Source organism: Lolium rigidum, chromosome 1, assembly GCF_022539505.1.
Source record: "Lolium rigidum isolate FL_2022 chromosome 1, APGP_CSIRO_Lrig_0.1, whole genome shotgun sequence".
NCBI classification, from domain to species: Eukaryota; Viridiplantae; Streptophyta; class Magnoliopsida; order Poales; family Poaceae; genus Lolium; species Lolium rigidum.
Genome location: NC_061508.1, coordinates 326866343 through 326886991, shown reverse-complemented (window position 1 = coordinate 326886991; position 20649 = coordinate 326866343). Strand labels below are relative to the sequence as shown.

Sequence of the window (20649 nt, the reverse complement as noted above, 5' to 3'; positions counted from 1 at the left end):
AAAAGGCAAGCATATATGTTCGCAGCACATGACCTACTCTATCAAGCATACAAAATCCACTCGGCTAATGTACTAATGCATGACATCAATCTAGCTTTTTTTGTGTGCTTTGACTAGCCAAATCACTGAAAAGAAGTGATGCTGGATTAATCCAAATTTATTATTAATAGGCCGGTCCCAGCTAGTAATTAACCAGTCCTCTTACCTGGTCTAGCATACATTCATACAATTCCAGTTGCAAGATCTTCTTCTTTAATCCTGCACAAGATCAATCAAATATTCCAAGATCACCCAGAGATTCCTGTGCCCCACCAATGACAAGCCCTAGCTTTCAGTTCATGGCCGGGATGATGATGATGCCATGATGGTGATCTGATGCAAGGTGCATGCCGATTAATTGTCCACAAGGATGAAGAAGAAACAACGTGCTCCTCGTATCAATCCAAAAAAAGGAACATAAATGAAGTCACCAGGATGGTCCTGAGCCTGGGTTCTAACCAAGCATGGACCTGTCTAAGCTTGAGAAAAGTAAGTGAAAATTACTTAGGTTTTAGTGAAGTGCTTAAGGAATTGAACAATGGTCCTGAGCTCCTGGCCAATCCATGAACCTAGGGGAAAGCTAACAGAGTATAGAAGTTAGAATGGTGTCTTTAAAGTGAAAGTATTTTTTCGCAAGTTGCAGCCATTCAGGGTGAAGGAGTAGAGTTAGAAGTGGCCTGTTCATATGATTAGCTAAGATTATTTGGTCCCCTACAATACCTAGGAGGGATGTACATGGACACGCACTCACTGCTCACTTTGCTCGGCGCGCCGCGGGCGATTCACTAGCAACACATAAGAAATCCTGTGGTAAGGAGAAGATCAAGTCCCTGTTTGAGAAACCGGAGCTGGAACGTTTCCATGAAAGTATCATGTTCTTGACATCTATAAAGAAACTTAGCATTATAAAACAGGGCAAAACAAGAGAAGATACAACTACCTACAGACAGATTATGTCATGCTCACTATCCTCATTTATTTATTCTGAAATGATTCACTAACTTTATTTGCATAAGTGCATAACACATTAGCTGAAGGCAGCAAATTTATTGAAGACAGGCATTTTTGTTCTCTCTTAACTACAGCATATATGCAGATTTGATTGTGGGAATAAACCTATGTGTAATGACATAGCGTGCCTAGTTAGACCTAATAAACATTGCACTTAGATAGAGCAAACACAGAAGCATGGATTTTATCAAATAGGAACCCGAGATAATGACATAAATTACCTTTTAGGTCAGCATGCAGGTGCGCGAAGAATGTACCGACCAAAGAAAGCGCAAAGTCCTAACAGAAAATCAATGATATGTTGGACGGAATATAAGAACGGAAAAACAAAAGGAATATTTGAACCTTCTATGTTGGCTGCATGACAATAGTTAGAAAGAAACTTCTGCCTCAGACAAGAACATTAAACCTTCATTATTCTATCCAACAGAAACGCTCATATCTGGCACTGAGTTTTATTTATGAAGATACCCCTTCAACCACTTAGTGATGCATGAGAAGTGCACTAAGAGATGAGATGGATTCATCTTTATCTTTACAAAGAGAAGATGGCAGATCTATGAGTGGTGTGCATCAATTTAAATGATATCTTCAGGAGCATTGCACAAGAATCTTCAGCCTTCAGGAGCATTGAACTGAATTCCAGCAACGGTTGTTCCTGTCATTGTAAAGAATGTTCACCAAACGGAACCAAAAAGTCTGAACCCTAGATAGTAGGGACCAGATGCCATGTTTGGGGTATATTTTCACGAGTCTCTTGATAGGAGATGCAAGAACCACTTGCACAGTGTAATATGGAATCAGATTCACAAATCACATTTTGTAGTGACAAGTGAACTGTTCAAAGGTGTATAATTCTAATTGTCTGCTTGCTTTGTATACTGCCAATTGGAGATCTAGCAAAAAATATGAGTAATATTCTGACCAGTTATCACTATGGAATTAGATTCACAACCATAATGAACAGAAAGGCTTACTATGTGTGATGGTGATGCTTTGCGCAGGATAGCTATGAACAGCCAGCTAGGGCGAAAAGTAAAGCAAAATGGATTTGGAGTATTTTTGTTTGTTGTAGCGATCCAACATGTTTTTCTCTGTTTCACAGCAAAATGTTTTAATTTTTAAAGAATAAAACTTGTGAGATGATTCTTAACACTCCTTTTCTCTGTTCCACAGCACAATGTTTTCTTTATATAGAATAAAACTTGTGATTTTTAACACAGCAAGCCTTTGGTGATCAAAAGTAATCCCTCTCCTAAAATAAAGTCACCCTTTAATTTCACAACTTCAACTATAATTAATAATTATAATGTATCCACAAAATTTGTATAAATATGTACAAAATGAAGATGATTTGGAAGACAAATGCAACAATATACCAATCCATATAATTTGGTATATACTAGTGATCAAAGTTGTGCTTCAAAGACTGAGTTATATTTTGAGATGGAGGGAGTAGTTTGCAAGCAGAGATTAACCTTGCACATCACCTGGCACAAGAAAGCTACTGTACAAAGCTAACGACAGCAGAATACAAGATGAGCGTAAAATCTGGCCCAAAGATCACCTTAGCCGCAAGGAAGGTACATCAATGGCAAACATTTTGCAATGAGTATTCGAGCAAATCGACGCATTCAAGCTGAATATGACTGGGAGCAACAACAAATCACATGACAACAGGTAAAAGTAGAGTTCAAACATTTCCCATACATATGACAGCCGATTTCACAATGTGATACACATGGTACTTTAATCAACCTGGAATTACACAGCTCTAAGTCTGCAGCAACTTCTGGTAGAAATGGAATATAGGGCACACAATGAAGCTGCGTCTACTGACCACCCCTCAGAGCAAGCACAAGATGGAGCACTGAACCTCCTTCAATGTTGTAGTCCTTGGCAGTTTTGTCATCAGCAAGTTGCTTCCCAGCATAGATGAGCCTGCTCACAGGACAGGTTTCTTGAGATCAATGAGTGCAAACACATATAAAGCAACGTGAAGCTTAACGAGAGAATGCTAACACATATAAGACTCCCAGATTTCATTTTCATGAGTTACCTCTGTTGAACAGGTGGAATTCCCTCTTTCTCCTCCACACGTTCCTTGATTCTATCGATTGTGTCAGTGGGCTCAATGTCAATCTCGATTTCCTTCCCGGTAAGTGTCTTCACCTTAATCATAGTTCCACCCCTGAGCCTCAGCACCAAATGGAGAGTGGACTCTTTCTGGATGTTGTAATCAGCCAATGTGCGCCCATCTTCCAACTGCTTTCCAGCAAAAATTAGCCTTTGCTGGTCTGGGGGGATGCCTTCCTTGTCCTGAAGAAATTAAACCAGCATGACAAATTTTCAGTTACTCATTGGTATTTCAATGATAAAAGTTCCAGAAAATGGGTCTCTACTCTCTACAAGCACAAGCAGGAGCCAAAATAAAATTCCATACCACATCACAGCCAAAAGGATGGACAATACAATACCTTTCAACTGTGGGGTGGTTCTAGATCTCATACCAGCAAACAGAATAAAGAATGCAGTATTACATTACAAAAGATATAAACACTGCAAGCTTACGACAGTAGTTCAGCCAACAGTCATCTATTAGTTTAAAAAAGCACAAGTGTAACCATAAGCTATACATTTAAAGCAGTTCCTTGCCCGCAAAATATGGCATGTAATTCGGCATAGTAAGGACATTAAATAACTGCTAGGCGACGATGAAGAAACATTAATCGGCTACTGCTTGGTCGGCTGGAGAGTAGAGAGTAATCAGCAGATTGACTGATTTAATCAGTCAGGCATTAATGGGTGGCCAACTACACTTAAAAAAATATGTATAAGAGAGAAAGAGATAGTAAATGGGCATCTATATAGTTAGCTCAGTACTTCTCCAAAACCCAAAAGCCAATTAGATCCTATACTCCGCAGCCACCACCACCTTCTCTTCCTTTTTTCAGCTTGTCGGCCTGAACTAGCCAACCATCTCACCTGCTGGCCACTATCATATTCTCCAGGGCACCACCCAGTCCACTCTTCTTGCACCTCCATCACATCCCCTGCTAAAGGAGGGTGCTGAAGGTGGCCTTGAACTTCTGCAGGCAACATCAGGTTGCCAGCAGAACAAACTGGACGTCGGCGATGGAATCGAGCAGGGGGGGGGGCAGGGATCGAGCATGAGCGCCCAACCTTAATCGAATCGGGTAGATGTTTGCAGGGAGGGGTGACCTAAAGCTCGAAATTTGGCCAGTTAATTATAAAACTACAGACTGATTCAGGTTGTCAGACGGATTAATCAGCACAGGCGAGTAACAACCGATCACACTGAATTCAATTCGGCGACCCACTTAGCACCTTTTAACCGGCCAGTTAATCCCTGAATCGGTCGATTATTTGATCATTGTGGTACATTATCTCCACCTCATGATGCAAGTTGAGCTTGTGAATAACGTTTGTCCTGTACTTAGTATGGTGATTTCGCATGTGCACTGGCTAGTCTGGGTTGAGTAAGGGAGGGAAAACAGGAACTTTTGATCGTCAGTCAATCAATTGGTATATACATATCAGATTTTCCTACAATTCAGGTTTTATTGATCAATAATATGTAACACAAAACTAACCTAGCCGCACAAAACCCACAGCCTGCGGGTAATAACATCAATACATCATAAGGCCACGCTCCCCTCAAACAGAACAATTTTTTTTTGACTAAAATTAACTTTCTTCCCCAATTCTACAAAATCATTAGGTTATTACAGCACCACACTACTGCAGACTATTAGCACAAAACATATACACAGCGCAGTGCCAGACCTAAATCGAAGGGAGGCCAGAACCCACTCCAACCCAGACAACTAATGATCTAAGAAATTTCACCGAGACAATAATCATCTAAGGCCGCGCGCACGATTCGGGCACGGCGGCGGCGCAGATCGAGGGCGGGTCAGCGGGGAAGGGAGGAGGGGAGCGGACCTGGATCTTGGCCTTGACGTTGTCGATGGTGTCGCTGCTCTCGACCTCGAGCGTGATGGTCTTCCCGGTGAGGGTCTTGACGAAGATCTGCATCTCGGGACCCTCCTCTCGGCGTCGATCTGCCTGCTAGGGTTTTGCTCGGTCCTCGCCGGAGGTTTAGGTCGCGTCCGTCCTTGGGTCTGCTCTGCTCGGGGATGATGATGATGATGATTGAGGCGTGGCTGTTTTGCATATATACACCCTGCGAAGGCCGTAATTGCGTCGATGTCGGGCCGCGTTTCCCCAACAGGCGCTGGCCGGATCGGATTCGGTGGCAGTTTGTTTCCATGGGCTAAGACGAGGCTGTGAGGCGGGCCGGGCCAGGCCTACATGCGTTTGTGTCAAAATACAGATTTTGCTTGGTCACACCAAAAAATCAAATTTCGCTTTTGCTTTAAAAAGAGCTTTGGGCGCGGAGTCCCCCGGGAGCTCCAATTGCCCGCTTTAAGGGACCTCCTATACACCGATCGGGTCGGCGCGGACGGGGTGCCGCACACCCCCCGACCCAGCGGTTGTGTAGTGGGCCGTGGCCCATCAGGTAAGGTTATTTCTTTTTTCTTATTCTATTTCTTTTTTTCTTTTCTGTTTACATATTTTCGTTTTTTAAAAAGAAGAAAATTTTGAATCTGTTTTTTAAAAATCTAGAAGTTTTAAATATTTTGTCTATTTTCAAAAAAAAATTGTCGATAAATGTTTTTTAGAATATTTTTTCAAAATTTCAACTTTTTTTCAAAATTTGAACATTTTTTAGATTGAATATTTTTTCAAAATTTCGGGGTTTTTTTCAAAATTTGAACATTTTTTTGAAAATGAACATATTTTAAATTAAACATTATTCGATTATGAACATTTTTTGAATACGAACAGTTTTTTGCTTTCAACACTTTTCAAATTTGAAGGTTTTTCAATTTTGAACTTTTTCAAATTTGAAAATTTTCGACTTTTAACAAAAAGAAAAGGATACAAAAAATTAAAACAAAAAATAAAAAAATAAAAAAACAGAAAACAAAAACAAAAAAAGGAAAAAAGGTGAAAATGGCCCAAGCCCAATACCCGACCAGGGTGTGCGGTGCCTGGTAGGCACCGACCTGGTCGGTGTATAGGATTTGTCGCTTTAAGCGGGAGCAAGTTTCCATTTCGGCTGAGCACTAGCTTATGGGCCTCCCGGCAGCAACCCAACAAAAGGGTACTCGCTCTTTTTTTGTTATCTTTTTCTTTCTTTTATTTTCTGTTTTCTTTTTCATTTTTATATCTGAAGTTTTAGAAAACCGAACATTTTTCAAAAAATAAACATTTTTAAAACTGAACATTTTTTAGAATGAAACAAATTTCAAAGTGAACATTTTTTTAAACTGAACTTTTTCAATATGTAAACAAATTTCAATTTTGAACAAATTTTGAATCTAAACAAATTTCAAAGTTGAGAAAAGTTCAAAAATTAAAATCTGAAAAAATTTAAAAAAAATCAAAATTTCAAATATGAACAAACTTTATAGTCTGAACAAATTTTGAATATGAACAAATTTCGTAGTCCGAACAAATTTCGAATAAGAACAAATTTCATAGTCTGAACAAAATTCGAAAGTTGAACAAACTTTAAATCTGAAAAAATCGAAAATTTCGAAATTGAAAAGGTTCAAAATAAACATAACAGAAGAACGTTGAAAAAACTGAAATCGGAAGGAATGGGAAAAAACGAAAAACGAACCTGAAGCCTGAAGGGGACGAACCAGTCCCTCCTCTCGTTAGATGGGCCTGGCCTAGAACTGGTTCCCTAAGCGGGCGTCCTATGTATCCTCCGCATTAAGCGGAGAATAGAGTTTGCCGATTCCCCCGGAGACATCGCTGAACACCCGTGGGAAACATTTTGTAGCAAAAACTTGGTGCTATTGTAGTAAATCCGATCTCGCTGGAGACCTGGTAGCGAAAAATTTGTACTAAAATAGCAATACTGCAACACAACTGTAACAAACATTTTATACTATTGTAGCATCACGCCATTTTTTACGAGGTCTTCGGCGAGATCCGTGTTGCACATCCGGCGGCCACGATTCCGGTGTGGCACAAGAGGTGCTAAGGGGCACCAGCGCGATGGACCTTCGGGCTGGTGGAGGTTGACGGCGAGCCCCTTAGGGCACAGGACGATGCAGTGGGGGTCGATGGCGACGCCCTCGGGGCACAGAGCAGCAGCACCTCTGGGCACATGCCGCTGTGATGTAGGTCAGCGGCCCCTTCAGCACCCGCACCCCGCCCGAGTAATGCTACATCTACGGATAGAATTTACAAAAATTTCTTACAAGCACAGTGGAAGAGCTGCCTGATTTGTACGTGCTCCGGAATTTCAGCAAAGGAAAAAATCTGCACCAACCACCCTTCTACACATCAGCCCATAATTACAGTTCGTAGCAATCTTTCTGTAAGTCTAGCATTACCGCCCCGCCCCATCCGGCGGTGCGTGGCTCCAAGAGGCGGTGATCGATGGCGACGGTGGTGGCGCTATGTGGGCACGATGGTGGGGCTGCATTGGGAACAGAGGTGTGCACGGTGGTCTTTCTCGATCCCATGGACGAAGAAGATGTGGTGCTTCGTTGACTCACGGGATAAGATGGTGGGCAAGCCCCTCGTTGGGACACGTGTCACGCCCTGGCCTAGGAGGATGAGTTGCATCCAATGATGGCGAGAAAATTGCACAAATCAGCAACTTTTGGGGCAAAGGTTGCACAAACCAGTCACTCAAATTTCGATTTGTACAAACCAGTGACTCTTGGGGTAATTGTTTGCACAAAGCTGTAAAGACTTGAATCCTGTGTTTAAGGGCATCTCCAACGAGGCGACGCAAACAGACGCTGTGCGACCGTTTCCGTCCGCGCGGACCGGAAATGCGTCTACACCCTGCTCCAGTGGGGCGACGTATTGTGTTCGGGGTGTCCGCAACGACACAAACGCGACGCAAATATGCGGCACGTTTGCGTATCCGTGGACGTTGCGCGGTGCCGAGCGTCCGCTCGCTTCCTCTACGGGCCCGCCTGGCAGCGAGCCTGTATCGAGGCATCACGCTTCCGCGTCTGCGCCGCAGCCTTCGACTTCAGTGTTGCGGCTGCCTGTTCTGCGCGCGCACTGGCGGGCGGCGGGTTCAATGGTATCGTTTCCCGCGCGCGGCCGGCCTCAAAAGTCGACCGACACAATTCCTACCCTCGCCTACACCTCCACTCCCACCTCCACCGCCGCGCGCCGCTGCAGCACCATGGGGAAGAAGAAGAACGACTTCGAGGCGTCCGGCAGCGGCACCATGGGGAGGCTGATGCACGGGAACTGGACGCCGTGCGATGCCTGGTCGGGCGTGCAATTGCCTAGCGGCTGGCGGCTCAGCTACCGCGGGTGCCCGTCCCTCAGCCCTGGGCTCCTCAACCGCCGCCACAGCCCTGGGCTCCTCCGCCACAGCCACAGCCCTGGGTGCCTCCACCTCCAGCACTGTTGTGGGTATACTTTATGGGTATATCAACGGCATGGCCTAGATCCGGCAAGCCCGGGTGGCCCACAGATGGTGATGTGGCATGTGGCCCATCGGGCGTCCCAGCTGTAGATTCTGAAGGATGAAGTCCAGCCCAGGAGCAGGAAGTCGGATCCCAACCGACCTACGAAGGAGGCCGGATCCGTGGAGGCCCATAAGGTATCCGGATCCCGCACGGTATAGAAGGAAGGAGGACCCTTGACGTACACGGCAAGACATTGTACCGTAGTTAGGCAACTTGAATTCCGGCTAGGACTCTCCATGTAAACCCTAGATCCATGCGCCTTTATAAGCCGGATCCCGGGAGCCCTAAAGGCACAACCACAACTCATTGTAACAACGTGAAAGCGCCCAGATAATTCCAGACAAGCAGCAGTAGGCCTTGCCATCGCGCAGGTGATCCGAAGCTGGGTAAATCGCGTACCACCGTCCCGAGGACTCTCCGCCCAATGGCCCCTACTTCATCTTCCCTCCATGAGGATCCCTCCTCTAGAGTACCGTCGAATAGGCAACGACAGTTGGCGCCCACCGTGGGGCCAGCGGCGTCTGGAGGCCGGAACCGGGAGGGTTCTACCTTCGGAGGCATCGGCGACACCATCGGGCGCGTCATGTACGCTGGGAACTTCTCAGAATGCCTTATGTGAACTTGTTCTGACGGAAGTAGTTTCTCCAAGTTTTGAAGAAACATATGAACTAGACAAGGGTTTATCAAAAATGTTCATTGTAATTTGTTTTGCCTAACTCGTTATGAAGAAACATATGAATTAGCGGGGTGGCGCCACGTGGTCTTGGTGACTGTTGATGGACACACATAGGCTGGGGGTGTTGTCTCATGACGACATCGATGGTAGCTAGACATGGCTATGGCTACGCAGATCTGTGCCATGAAGATGGACCATCGGTTGGTGGTAACGACTTCTGTAGCAAGTATAGTGTGCATGAGGTGCTCGCTAAAGAGTCTATTAGACTGGATGAACAGGCCCGTCTGCATCTGTTCTATGCACAGACTAGGTGTACTCCCTCGATTTTGGACAAAAAAGTGGTCAACAGAGATTCTATAATGCTCCAATCTTGCTGTTATTTGATGTATAATGGTCCAATCTTGCTGCCATTTTTTTATGTAAGTGCTCATATTATTCACTACTCATGTATGATGTTGTAATGCTCTGATTTTGTTTACAGTGAAGCCATATTATTAGAATTATGCACTTTGTATTTCCTTTTTCTAGATATGGTAATTCTGTAGGCAAAGCCTGAAGCATTTGCACGTGCCTGCTGACCTGCATGCGATGTGGTGGAGATATAGGCTATTAAGCACCGGAATCAAGTCATTATAGCTTTGTATAAACAATTACCCCAAGACTCACTGGTTTGTGCAAAACGAAATTTGAGTCACTGGTTTGTGCAATTTTTACCCCAAGAGTTGCTGGTTTGTGCAATTTTCTCAATGATGGCCAACCCGAAAGTTGCTCACGCCGCAGATTCCGGAGGAATCTAATCATTTTACTTATCGATTTTGGGAATCTAATCATTTTTCTTACCAATCTCGGTCAGCAATTGGTAGTACAGTTTTCTTAAAGAACAATTGGTACGGACAATCAAACTTATTCTAAAAATGATAATCAGTCAACTATTGGATGCCCGATGTGCTCGAAGAATATTCTCACCGCCATGAAGCATGCCGCGTCCAAAAATAGAGTACTACTACTAAATAATCTTGTGAGAAAAAGAGTAGTACAAATTACGGCGGAAGAAACGAGATCCGGCATTTTTGGATTCAAACAGGCCTGAACACACGTGAATGCAAACGAAAATATTTCAATTCTTCTGCGAGAAAATACACCAAAATAACATGTATAAAAGCCTGCCAGGATGACTTCTTCAACTCTCCTCCGATATTCCTTCACATCCACTCTGCCGTCGCCACAGCTCAGTCCACGCCGCCGCCGGCCTGCCGCACGAGGAGCCATGGCTCCTCTGATTCGCCGCCGCCTCCTAGTCGTCGTCCTCCTCCTCCCCGTCCTCGCCGTCGCCGCACTGCCAGCGGCGGCCGCAGCGGCCTCGTGCAAGGCGTGGCTGGTGCAGTCCATCCCCACCGACATGCCCCACCTCCGCCGCGTCCCGGGGGTCCTCTCCACAGGTACCATCCCGTCCGCTCCCCTTTTGATGTAGAGCCATGGAAAGACGGCGTTACGTTTGATGTACTTCAGCTGTCCGTCTGCAACCGTGTTAACCTGAGAATGGAGGTGTGGTCTGCTGAAGGGGGGAAAATGTGACATCTTTTGAGTGTGCTCGGTTGATTTACAGAGGTTGCGTGGTTGATAATTTGAGATTATATATGAAAACAATGGAGATGTAGTTCTTGTGTGCCTTCTGTTGCGCATTTGCTCGTGCCTGGTGTAGCCGTGTAGGGATATCGATTTGCTAGAACTGATGGATAATCCACACTTCGGCAGTAAACAATCGTCGGCCGTATCCATATCGATAGTTATTTTGGTTGCTGTTGGTTGTGATGCTGAATTGCTTGCATGTGTGTCTTATTTATCTTTTGGAGTGAATCATGTGTATCTTTATTTTCATAGGATTTTCTGAACTCTGATCTCCTGCTGATCCGCAGCGGATGTGCTCCAGTGGCTCTCAGGTAATGCGACGAAGAACTTGGATATCCTTGCACAGTACTGGCAGTTATTAGCGCAGCCAAAGAACCCCAAATCAGGGGATTACGGGTTCTCTGAGAGTGACATGAGAAGATTTGGGGCCGAACAGGGGCTCCGGGTTTACAATGCACTGGAGAATGCTGCAGATCGTAAGGTCAAAATCAGGCAAGGGTTGATATTGAAATTTTAGTGTTAACCAGAGTACCAGGCTACTATCCTTACAATGATTTCTTTGTCGTAGGAAGCTACCTTTCACATTGTGTTGTTGCAAAGGCCAGGTCTACTTGGTATTAACTTTATATTAATAAAATCAACATACTGTCCATTACTGAAAGAAAAAACTACATGACAGTGATAATGCACATGTGGCACTTTGCAGTCAAATGCTTAAGGCAATCAGGAAAAAATAGTGAGATAACAAAAATAAGTGAATTTATAATGTACAAAAGTATTTCCCATAATTGTATGTATAGGAGACTTATTTCTCATGTTAACAATCGTAGCATCTTTTTCAGGATTGTGCAGCACTCTGGATTTGCACCTGAATTCGACCAAGAGAGCGCTGATCTCGCTGCTGGAAGACCAAATGTTCAGAATGCAACCTTGCTTTTTGAGGATTGGTGGGGATCTGGCGTTCTGCATGCAAAAGTATGGATATCCGACAAAAAAGATTTGTATATTGGATCTGCAAACAATGATTGGAAGTCCCTCACCCAGGTATATATGAAAGCTAAATTATCCTATATCCTTGTGGTGTTATTATATTATTGTAGTTTCCGAAGTAGTGCTGTATAAATAAATTTGTGAAGGGAAGTGTTTAATACTAGCTGTGGTTTTTTTGTTGCAGGTGAAGGAGCTTGGGATTTATTTTACTAGTTGTCCACAGATAGCAAAAACTGTTGAAGTATATTTTCAAAATCTTTGGACACTTTCAACGCTGAATTCAACCACTTACACTAAAGTTGCCTTGGATAAGCAGTGGCAGACTTCTAGAAAAGTGCCATGCTGGTCGCATTTCCTACAACCAAAAGATAGATGCAGGTTTGTATCCTTCTCTATAATTAAGGAACAACCACCTAAATGACAATGCATTATCTATAATTTGTCGATGTTTTGGTCAAGGTGCTGACAACATTTAGCCCTGTTCCTTTTATCTTCACCGTTTATGTAAGGTGCATAATTTTGTTTGATGTTAAAAGGATGTAATAATTGCTAGTATTATTTACTTGAAGCCATGTTGTCGTTTCATAAATTTGTCAAAACAATATTAGTAGGCATAAATACTCTAATTCTTGGACCCAGTTTTCCTGAATTTAATAATGGAAATTTCTCCCATCAGGTCACCACTGCCCCTTTCTGTCGATGTCCCATATGTGGATGGCTATCCATCACTTGCCAATCCTAAACTGCTTGATGTTTTAATCGAAACCCCTGGGCTCAAGAGTTCCAATAAAGAACACTACTTCAGCTATCTTTCGTTTTCTCCACCTGAGGTAATGTCACGTATTGTCCTTTTTCTGAAGAACAAGAAAATAACTTTCGAGTTTTTACCACAAGCTGTGACCTGTGAAATGTGGACAGTAGTACTATAGTATTAGCTGGTACAGTTTTCAGTCAGTTGGTGCTGTAATAGCCAATCATCTAGCGCACAGCCATACACTAATTTCTAGTGGCCTTTACATTTTCAAAATTTGTTTTCTTTGGCATAGTCTATGTTCTAAGGCAGAAAACTAGAATGTCTGCTTCAACAATTGATAAATCTGTCAAATATTTATTCCAAGCTGTGTGATTCATTTGTTAATGATCCATTGCCAGATCACATGGCCTTTTACAATACTGTCTTATTTGGTACTGCAATGGTGCAAGGAATAGTCTAGTAAGTTGTAACACATCCCGCGGTGTTGATTCAACGTGTTCATGTTTTGCAGCTGTCATTTGACAAGTTCCAGGCAGATGAGCAAGGTTGGGTCGACACCATCAAATCTGTCAATTCTGAGGGAATGGTGCGGATAAATACTATGGATTGGCTTGGACAGTCGCAGTATGCTCCTCAAACTGTGTTCTGGCCATCGTTGTCATCAGCGATATCTGAGGTATTCAAGTTTGCTTTCATGATTCCTCAAAAAAAAAAATTGCCCAAAAAAAAAGTTTGCTTTCATGTTCGATTTTTGGCAAACCCTTAGAGAATTGGTTATTGGTATCACTTTCTCTAAGAATATTCTCATTGTAATATGCCATAGACATATCAATACTCAACTGTATCATTTGACTAGTATTTTACTCGGAGAAAACAAGACGGGTTGTCAGTGGTAGGTAGGAGGGGGACCCTGTTCATGTTTCAGTAGAATTGGCATACTATATGGTCCTATGTAGACTGCAAGGAAATTTGATTTGCAGCATTAGAATATATAGATAACCTAAAATTTAGTTAAAAGAACGTTCTAAAATATTATTCGTCAAGGAAATATTTCTTTATCATGGTTCCATCGATGTAAAATGGGTGTATGAGAGCTCAAATACGACCATTAATATATAGGTTACAAAATGTTAGAAATTCCTAAGAAAATGAACAGTTATGCAGAAAAGTTGACCGTATCCTAGGTTAAACCTATGAAATTTCCCGCTCTCTAGTGTGCACTACCAACTCACAGCGTCTCCACCCATTCCCTGAACTTCCCTTCAGTTTCAGGCGGGCCTCAGCTGTTACTTCTGTTGGCCTCGTGGCCCCTATACCCCCCTTGCAGCCATTAAGGCTGTCACTGCCTTCTAAACGCGGCTGTCAGCTATGCTGCAAATATCCAGGTGGTGCACCATCATGACCACATGATCACCACAATCAGTACTATCCAGTTGGCAATTTCACCATAACTGCAGCACCACGGTTGCTAACAGCAGAACTTTGTGGAATTTTATCTTGCTACATCAGTCTATTTAAGCAGCCTACTGACCTTTTGTTCTTTTTCAAAATTTCCCATTTCGTTTTATCTCTATTCATTAACATTGAATTCACCTACTAGTTAAAGATAAATTGACCATTGGTAGGTAATAATCTCCAAGAATGCAACTGTGAGGATCCTTGTCGCCTACTGGACACACTTCATCCCGAACACCGAAAACTACCTGAAGAGCCTCCTATACTCAAACATCCTCTGCGCGTCTTCCAAGTACAACCACTGCGGTGGCAAGGTTGAGATCAGGTACTACGTGGTTCCAGGGTACAACTCTACCGGACCTGCCTTGTCCCAGGGCGCCGCGACGGGGAACCGTTACCCCGACTTTACCCGGGTGAACCACGGCAAGTACGCCGTGAGCGACACGAGGGCCAACATTGGCACCAGCAACCTTATCTGGGACTACTTCTACACCACGGCGGGGGTGAGCTTCGGGACGTACAACCCCTCCATCGTCTCGCAGCTGCAAGACGTGTTTGATGCGGACTGGGATTCTCCGTATACTGTACCGGTTAAACCTCTGCAGGCATCGGTGTAGGATCAGGCGATGAGATCGGTTCGATCTTTTCTGAACCTGCTGTCAGTAAAGCACATCGGGGGAGTGGATTGGGGAATTTTAAAATAACATTGATACTACTACAAGCGGAAACTACACGCAACATTTTTCTCCAGAACCTCCAAAGACAGGGAGTTCTTGCAATGCATAGAGAAGAACTAACTGGCGCAGTTCACAAGGAAAGCTGGGACGAAGAAGTGGGGGATGACTCTGACAATGAGCAAGCGTCCTGAGGGGGCGTCGCCGTTCCTCGTCCTGTGAAGCATTTATGTTTGTTTTGTTCCCTGTAGAGAGAATAAGTCAGTGCATCGATGATTGTAATCCCGAAATGTAAATATAGATGTATTTTGCACTGCCTACAATTTCTTTGGTTTGCTTCACTTTGTTTATGTGTTTGTTTTTCAGTGGGCACAGCTGTAATCGCGAATTGGCGATCGTGTGCAGCTTTACGGCAATATGGCGAACTCATTGTAACAAAACCGACTGCTCATTATGATGCATGTTGGAGGGGAAAAGATACACCTGTGCTGTGCGTGTGTTTCATCAGTGCCGTTTTGGCGTGTCAAGGACTCTGGAAGTGGAAGATACACATACACCTTTTGCAAATCATTGGTGAGGAAGGTTGGTTAGCCAAGAAGGTTTCCAGACCAGAGCATAAATAACAGTCCCGATCTCAGGTGAGCAGTGAGAGAGACACGTCCCAGATCGCACGTTGGGGTGTCCGGCCATCTCCGTGTTGTGGTGGTCACGGCTGTGTGCCTCTGTGTCTGTTCGCCTGCCTGCCACCATAACCTCCGTAACCACCTCCAACAACTCGGGTTTTATGGGATTCACGTGATCAGGAGGAAAACCGCCATCTGTACGTGCCGGCGACGGCGACGGGGGCTACGAATCACTCGTCAGTCTGCACTTGTGCTGAATGTTATGAGGTTTTGCACGCACGAGTGGCACACTGTCACGAGAATGCACGTTGAGGTCGACGAACCCCACCGAAGTTTTTGCGTATGCTTGGAAACTTGGAGAGGCCACTCATCAGTGGGTAATGAATGTTGTTGTGCACGTCGTCGGACTAGTCAGCGTCAGTCGGCTGGCCTGTACTTGCATTGTGCTTAAACCTGAGATTGGTTCCCGTTTAACCGGATCTTAGTTCAGGATGGAATGAAAATAATACATGGAGCTATTGACAAGATACGTGAGCTGTTGAAGCATGTAGACTCCTCTCCAGCAAGACTTCAAGACTTCAATACAATTGCTAGTAGGATGGGTCTGTCTACAAAGAATGGTATCTACCTGGATGTACCAACTAGATGGAACTCCACTTGGAAAATGCTTGTAGAAGCACAAATATACAAATCTGTCCTTAATAGTTATGCCAGTCAAAAGTTGGAAATTTCTCCAAGTGAGCAAGAATGGAAGAAAGCTGAAGCTATCTGTGAATTTCTTAAAGCATTTGAAGAGCTGACCTTAACCGTTTCAGCTCACAGGAAGCCAACTGCTCATAAGTTTTTGCCAGTTGTGCTCTGTATTCGCCATGCATTGAAAGATCCTGGTTGGCAGACCCATGATGTGTTGAAAGAATTGGCACTTGTGATGCAAACTAAGCTAGACAAATATTGGGATCCTCAGGAGAAGGAGAATGAAGAGCCTAATCGTCGCAGAAAAAGCAAGGAAATTGAGCTTAACGTCGCACTTGTCATTGCGACATTCCTTGATCCAAGGAGGAAAGAAGACTACTTGTATTTCTTTTATAGCAAGGTGTGTAGCAATGAGGAGATGGTTTCCAAACAGGTGGATGTTGCTCTAGACTGGGTGAAAAAGTATGTGAAAGAATATGAGCTACTTGCGGCGACAAGCACTGCATTTTCAACACCTCCTAGTCAAGGAAATACGACTATTGGATCGCCCATTGCAGGGAAAAGAAAGCTGGAAGAAGAATTTGCACAATACAAGTCTCGACGAAGGTCACGTGTACACAAGTCTGAGTTCGACACGTATTTGGATGAATCATGTGAGGAGGACACCCTTGACTTTGATGTTTTGGGTTGGTGGAAGAAAAATGCTGTCAAATTTCCTATATTGTCATCAATGGCACGCGACTTTCTTGCAATTCCTCTCAGCACGGTGGCATCTGAATCTGCATTTAGTTGTGGTGGCAGGATACTTGGAGACACTAGAAGCTCATTAACCCCTGAAATGCTACAAGCATTAGTTTGTGCTAAAGATTGGCTATTCATACCAAAGGTCTCCGAGGTACGTGTCCCATTCTCTTCCATCTCCTTTGACGCTGTCAGTATGTTTTCGACCCTCGGTCTGTATTGGACATCTTGTAATTTTTGTTTTTGCTCTCAACTGTATATGCTGCCCGTTGTAGAAGCCCTTAATAAGTTTTTATTTGAATGACCGTGATAACTGATAAGCAAAGGATTTCCTTGAAAATATGCAGTTCCTCGTGGTACCTTTTTGTCCTAAGTAAACTATTTAACATGCCATCTTGACATGGTAGGCCTGAAATCACTTATGCTTTCCCTTTTTTGTCAGCACATTTGACTTAGGAAGTCGTACGCATCTATGATGTGTGTTCCATTTCTTTTCCTGGCAAGTTTGTGTAGTTCGAAAGTCCTATGCCGTTTCATCTTGCTGGGAAAATCATGTTGCATGCTTTTAGCATTCGTTACAGGAACCCACATTCTCTTGTTCGTTAATAGTGTAAAAAATTGACTGAAATGGTTGCTAACATCTTCACCCTTTCTTGTGATTCAGCTAACATCTAGCTATGGTACGTGATGTCGATGCAACGATGAGGAAGAGAAGTGCTGGATTCTGCTGGTTGAACTTTTTATATTGAGATATATATATTGGTCTAGAACAACCTGGCAGCTATTGTGTTTCTGCTCGCTGAATTTTTTGTTTGACGGGTCTACTAAACTTGACCAGCAACTACTGTGGTGCATTCTATATTTCCAAGCCTACTTGAGCTATGAGGCAACCATATTAGTTGTAGTTGCAGATATCAATTTGTATACTCTGAAGAAGTAATAGATTGCGTCATCACAATATTATTTCATTTTTGTTTTTTTTTCTTGCATGGAATACCGCACTTCTTGTTTTTTTGGATTTATTTAATGCTTGGATTTTACCCCAAGAGACCGAATGAATGAATCAATCAAGCAAGCTATTGCTATATACTCCGTATGTGCTGGTGTGCTGCGACGGGATCATTCAGTCGATCCAACAATATGGGACTGTAGAAGCCATAACGTGAGGAGGTGCCCCTGTGCCCCAGGTGGGTAACTGTTTCTAGAACTGTTGGCCGTAACTATGGTTAATATACTGGTTTTAGTCCAGTTCAAGTGGGAACGTAACGTGGTTCAGTTTTGGTTGGGTGTGAACGCGTTTCCGGTGGGTTTAGTTTAGTTCGGTTCCGTCACGTGCATCCCATGGGTTCAACTCAGGTCTGGTTTAGTTCCCCAACCAATCTCAGATTTAATTGTGCTCTCAACAGCTTGCTTCGTGTACGTGCAGGTAGGTAGGATTGGCAAAATCGACAGAAACTGACCTTTGTTGCTAACTGATTCACAAAGGTCAGATCGGAAATATTTTCGTCGAGAGTTTAGTTTTTTTCTTTTTTGAAACGAGTCGAGAGTTTAGTTTTTGAATTAGTTAGCAACAAAGGTCTCGTTCAGAGTTTACTTTGTGAATTAGTAAGCAACAAAGGTCAGTTCCGTCGATTTTGCCCTTAGGATTAGGGGTTCTTTCTTCCGGGAGGTGATTTGTAACCATGGAATTTGATGGGAGCGGATTTTTTCAGGCCAAGCTAGATGTAACTCATTCTTTTTCAAATCCAAAAACAGCATTTTAAAGCTTCAAAATAAATATGAAAAATCTAGATGTACAGAATGTTGTATTCTAAAAACGTGCAAAATTTAAACTCGAGATACCCTATGTTCGGGGTTACACAAAAAAGTGATAAAATCTGATAACTTTTGAGGTTTTAAAATTCACCAATATAGATGTCAGATTTTCACTTTTTTTAAAACCCAAATATAAGGTATTTCGAGTTAAAAATTTACACGTTGGTACAACACAACATTCTTGTGTGCCACTACTAGATTTAATTTCAGTTTAAAAAAAACTTAAAGATGCTGCTTTCGAAATTTCCAAGAAACGAGCTACACTTAGCAGGTTTGCAGAAAATCCAGTACTTCATATCAGTAGCACTCCGGGATGAAAAGTCTTGTGGTTCACAAACGTAATTTCCTTGGGAGAAGAGTTCCTATCACTACTTGCGCTTTGGATGCTACAACATCGTTCCACCAAAAGTGTCTTGACTTTTTTCAGAATTTAGATATATCTAGACACTATCTATTAGAAAGAAACATCTAAATTTTAACAAAGTTGAGACACTTTTAGTGAGACGGAGGAATAGGAAACTTTTTTCTTGGAAGAACGCCGACGCCTCAAAATTTCAAATGTCTATAGATCCTTCTCCTTCCCGTGCCAAGGAAAAAAACACACATGGTTCCTAATGCAGAAAACGTATGGCACAAGACGCAAATGATTCTAAATTTGTCAATTGTGTGCTTAATTTTATCTTTGCAGACAGTTTATTTGATTCAAAATGTGTGTGATATTTTCATGCTACCTTTTCCCGTCATTAAGCCCGGTGGTCCCGCTTCCCGGTGAAAGTGGCCCCCTCCTCTGGCCCCACAGTTGAGTTGTCCATGGAGGTACCGGACTTGCTAGACATCTCACTTGCATCGTGGCGCGGTCAAAGGTATCCGGAGAACGCTCGTGGGCTTACATGTTATACCAAGTGGATGCAATGGAGCTCCAGAAGAAGGTTAGCCTCGAAGATCCCAAGCCGAAGCAAAAAAGAGGAGGAGGGGGGGGGGGGCAGAGACAAGACAAGCTCCAATGGCGCTTTTCAGGAATCGAGCTCTAGCATAGGCCCCCGAGGAGATCTTCTAGGGGTAGAATATATCGACCATGAGCCCTCCGAATATTAAGTGTACCACATACGAGTTTACCAAACTAAATTGTATGCGAACCGTTCAGTGCATTACAATAGAAGTGGTTTTCGAACTTCGACTAATCTTTAATTCAAGAATGGGCTACTCAAACTTTTTCACTATTATGTTCTTATTTCCCAAGAGATTGAGACTACCATGTTAATTTATTGCAACTTTGCATTGGATGTGGCACATGGCTTCTACCGCAGAATGTATGTGATGCCCTGTTTGGTTGCACAGAATTCGCCTCCGAATTGAATTGGCAATGGAATACCAAATGATGAGGACATCCCTACCTCACTACTACCTCCGTCATTAACAAATGAAGATGAACCTGCTGTGAAGCTCAAGTCCAATGAAGTTTGGATTGGACCAATTACAAGAGCTCGTGCGAAGCTACTTAAACAACAGGTGAATTTGTTTCTAAACGGTACTTTGATTGATGAGAACTTTATACTGCCTAAGTCCTATTACTTATGTATCATCGGGTATCAAGAGGAGACATGCATCGCACGAGGAGAGGAGCAGCTGGACATGAAGACGGACGTCAAGAGGGCCGTGAAGCTGGACATGGAGCTGGACATGAAGATATCTCATGGACGCGCGAGGGAGGAGCGGGAGGAATGCGCGAGAGGAGAAGAAGAAGTCCGAGGCCGGTCCGGAACCCGGTCCGACCGGCCCCGGACCGGCCAGCCCGGTCCCTCGGCCCGGTCGACCGGTCGTAAACCGGCCACCAACCGGAGGAAATTTATCGTACGGGGCGAGACCGGAAATTTCGCGGCTTCCCGGTTTCCGACCGGTTGACCGGACCACCGACCGGACCGCCCGGTCCACAGCCCGGTTGACCGGACCACAAACCGGACAGCCCGGTCCACAGCCCGGTTGACCGGATCCCGCAGCCGGACCAGTC

General features: G+C 43.8%; 2 protein-coding genes across 2 annotated transcripts; one reads left to right on the top strand and one right to left on the bottom strand.

Annotated features, from left to right (window-relative positions):
• Positions 1-2721: 2721 nt before the first annotated feature.
• On the bottom strand, positions 2722-5215 carry LOC124699372 (ubiquitin-NEDD8-like protein RUB2). The gene is made up of 3 exons (XM_047231688.1): positions 5017-5215; positions 3110-3369; positions 2722-2991 (listed from the first exon to the last, which is right to left on the bottom strand). The coding sequence occupies exons 1-3, from the start codon at positions 5107-5109 to the stop codon at positions 2883-2885; spliced, it is 462 nt and encodes a 153-aa protein (XP_047087644.1). The 5' UTR covers positions 5110-5215; the 3' UTR covers positions 2722-2882.
• Positions 5216-10621: 5406 nt separating this feature from the next.
• Positions 10622-14780, top strand: LOC124684334 (phospholipase D Z-like). Its single transcript, XM_047218669.1, has 7 exons — positions 10622-10706; positions 11184-11388; positions 11739-11940; positions 12071-12264; positions 12563-12716; positions 13152-13316; positions 14266-14780. Exons 1-7 carry the CDS (start codon positions 10667-10669, stop codon positions 14710-14712), a joined length of 1407 nt encoding a protein of 468 aa, XP_047074625.1. The 5' UTR covers positions 10622-10666; the 3' UTR covers positions 14713-14780.
• Positions 14781-20649: the final 5869 nt, after the last annotated feature.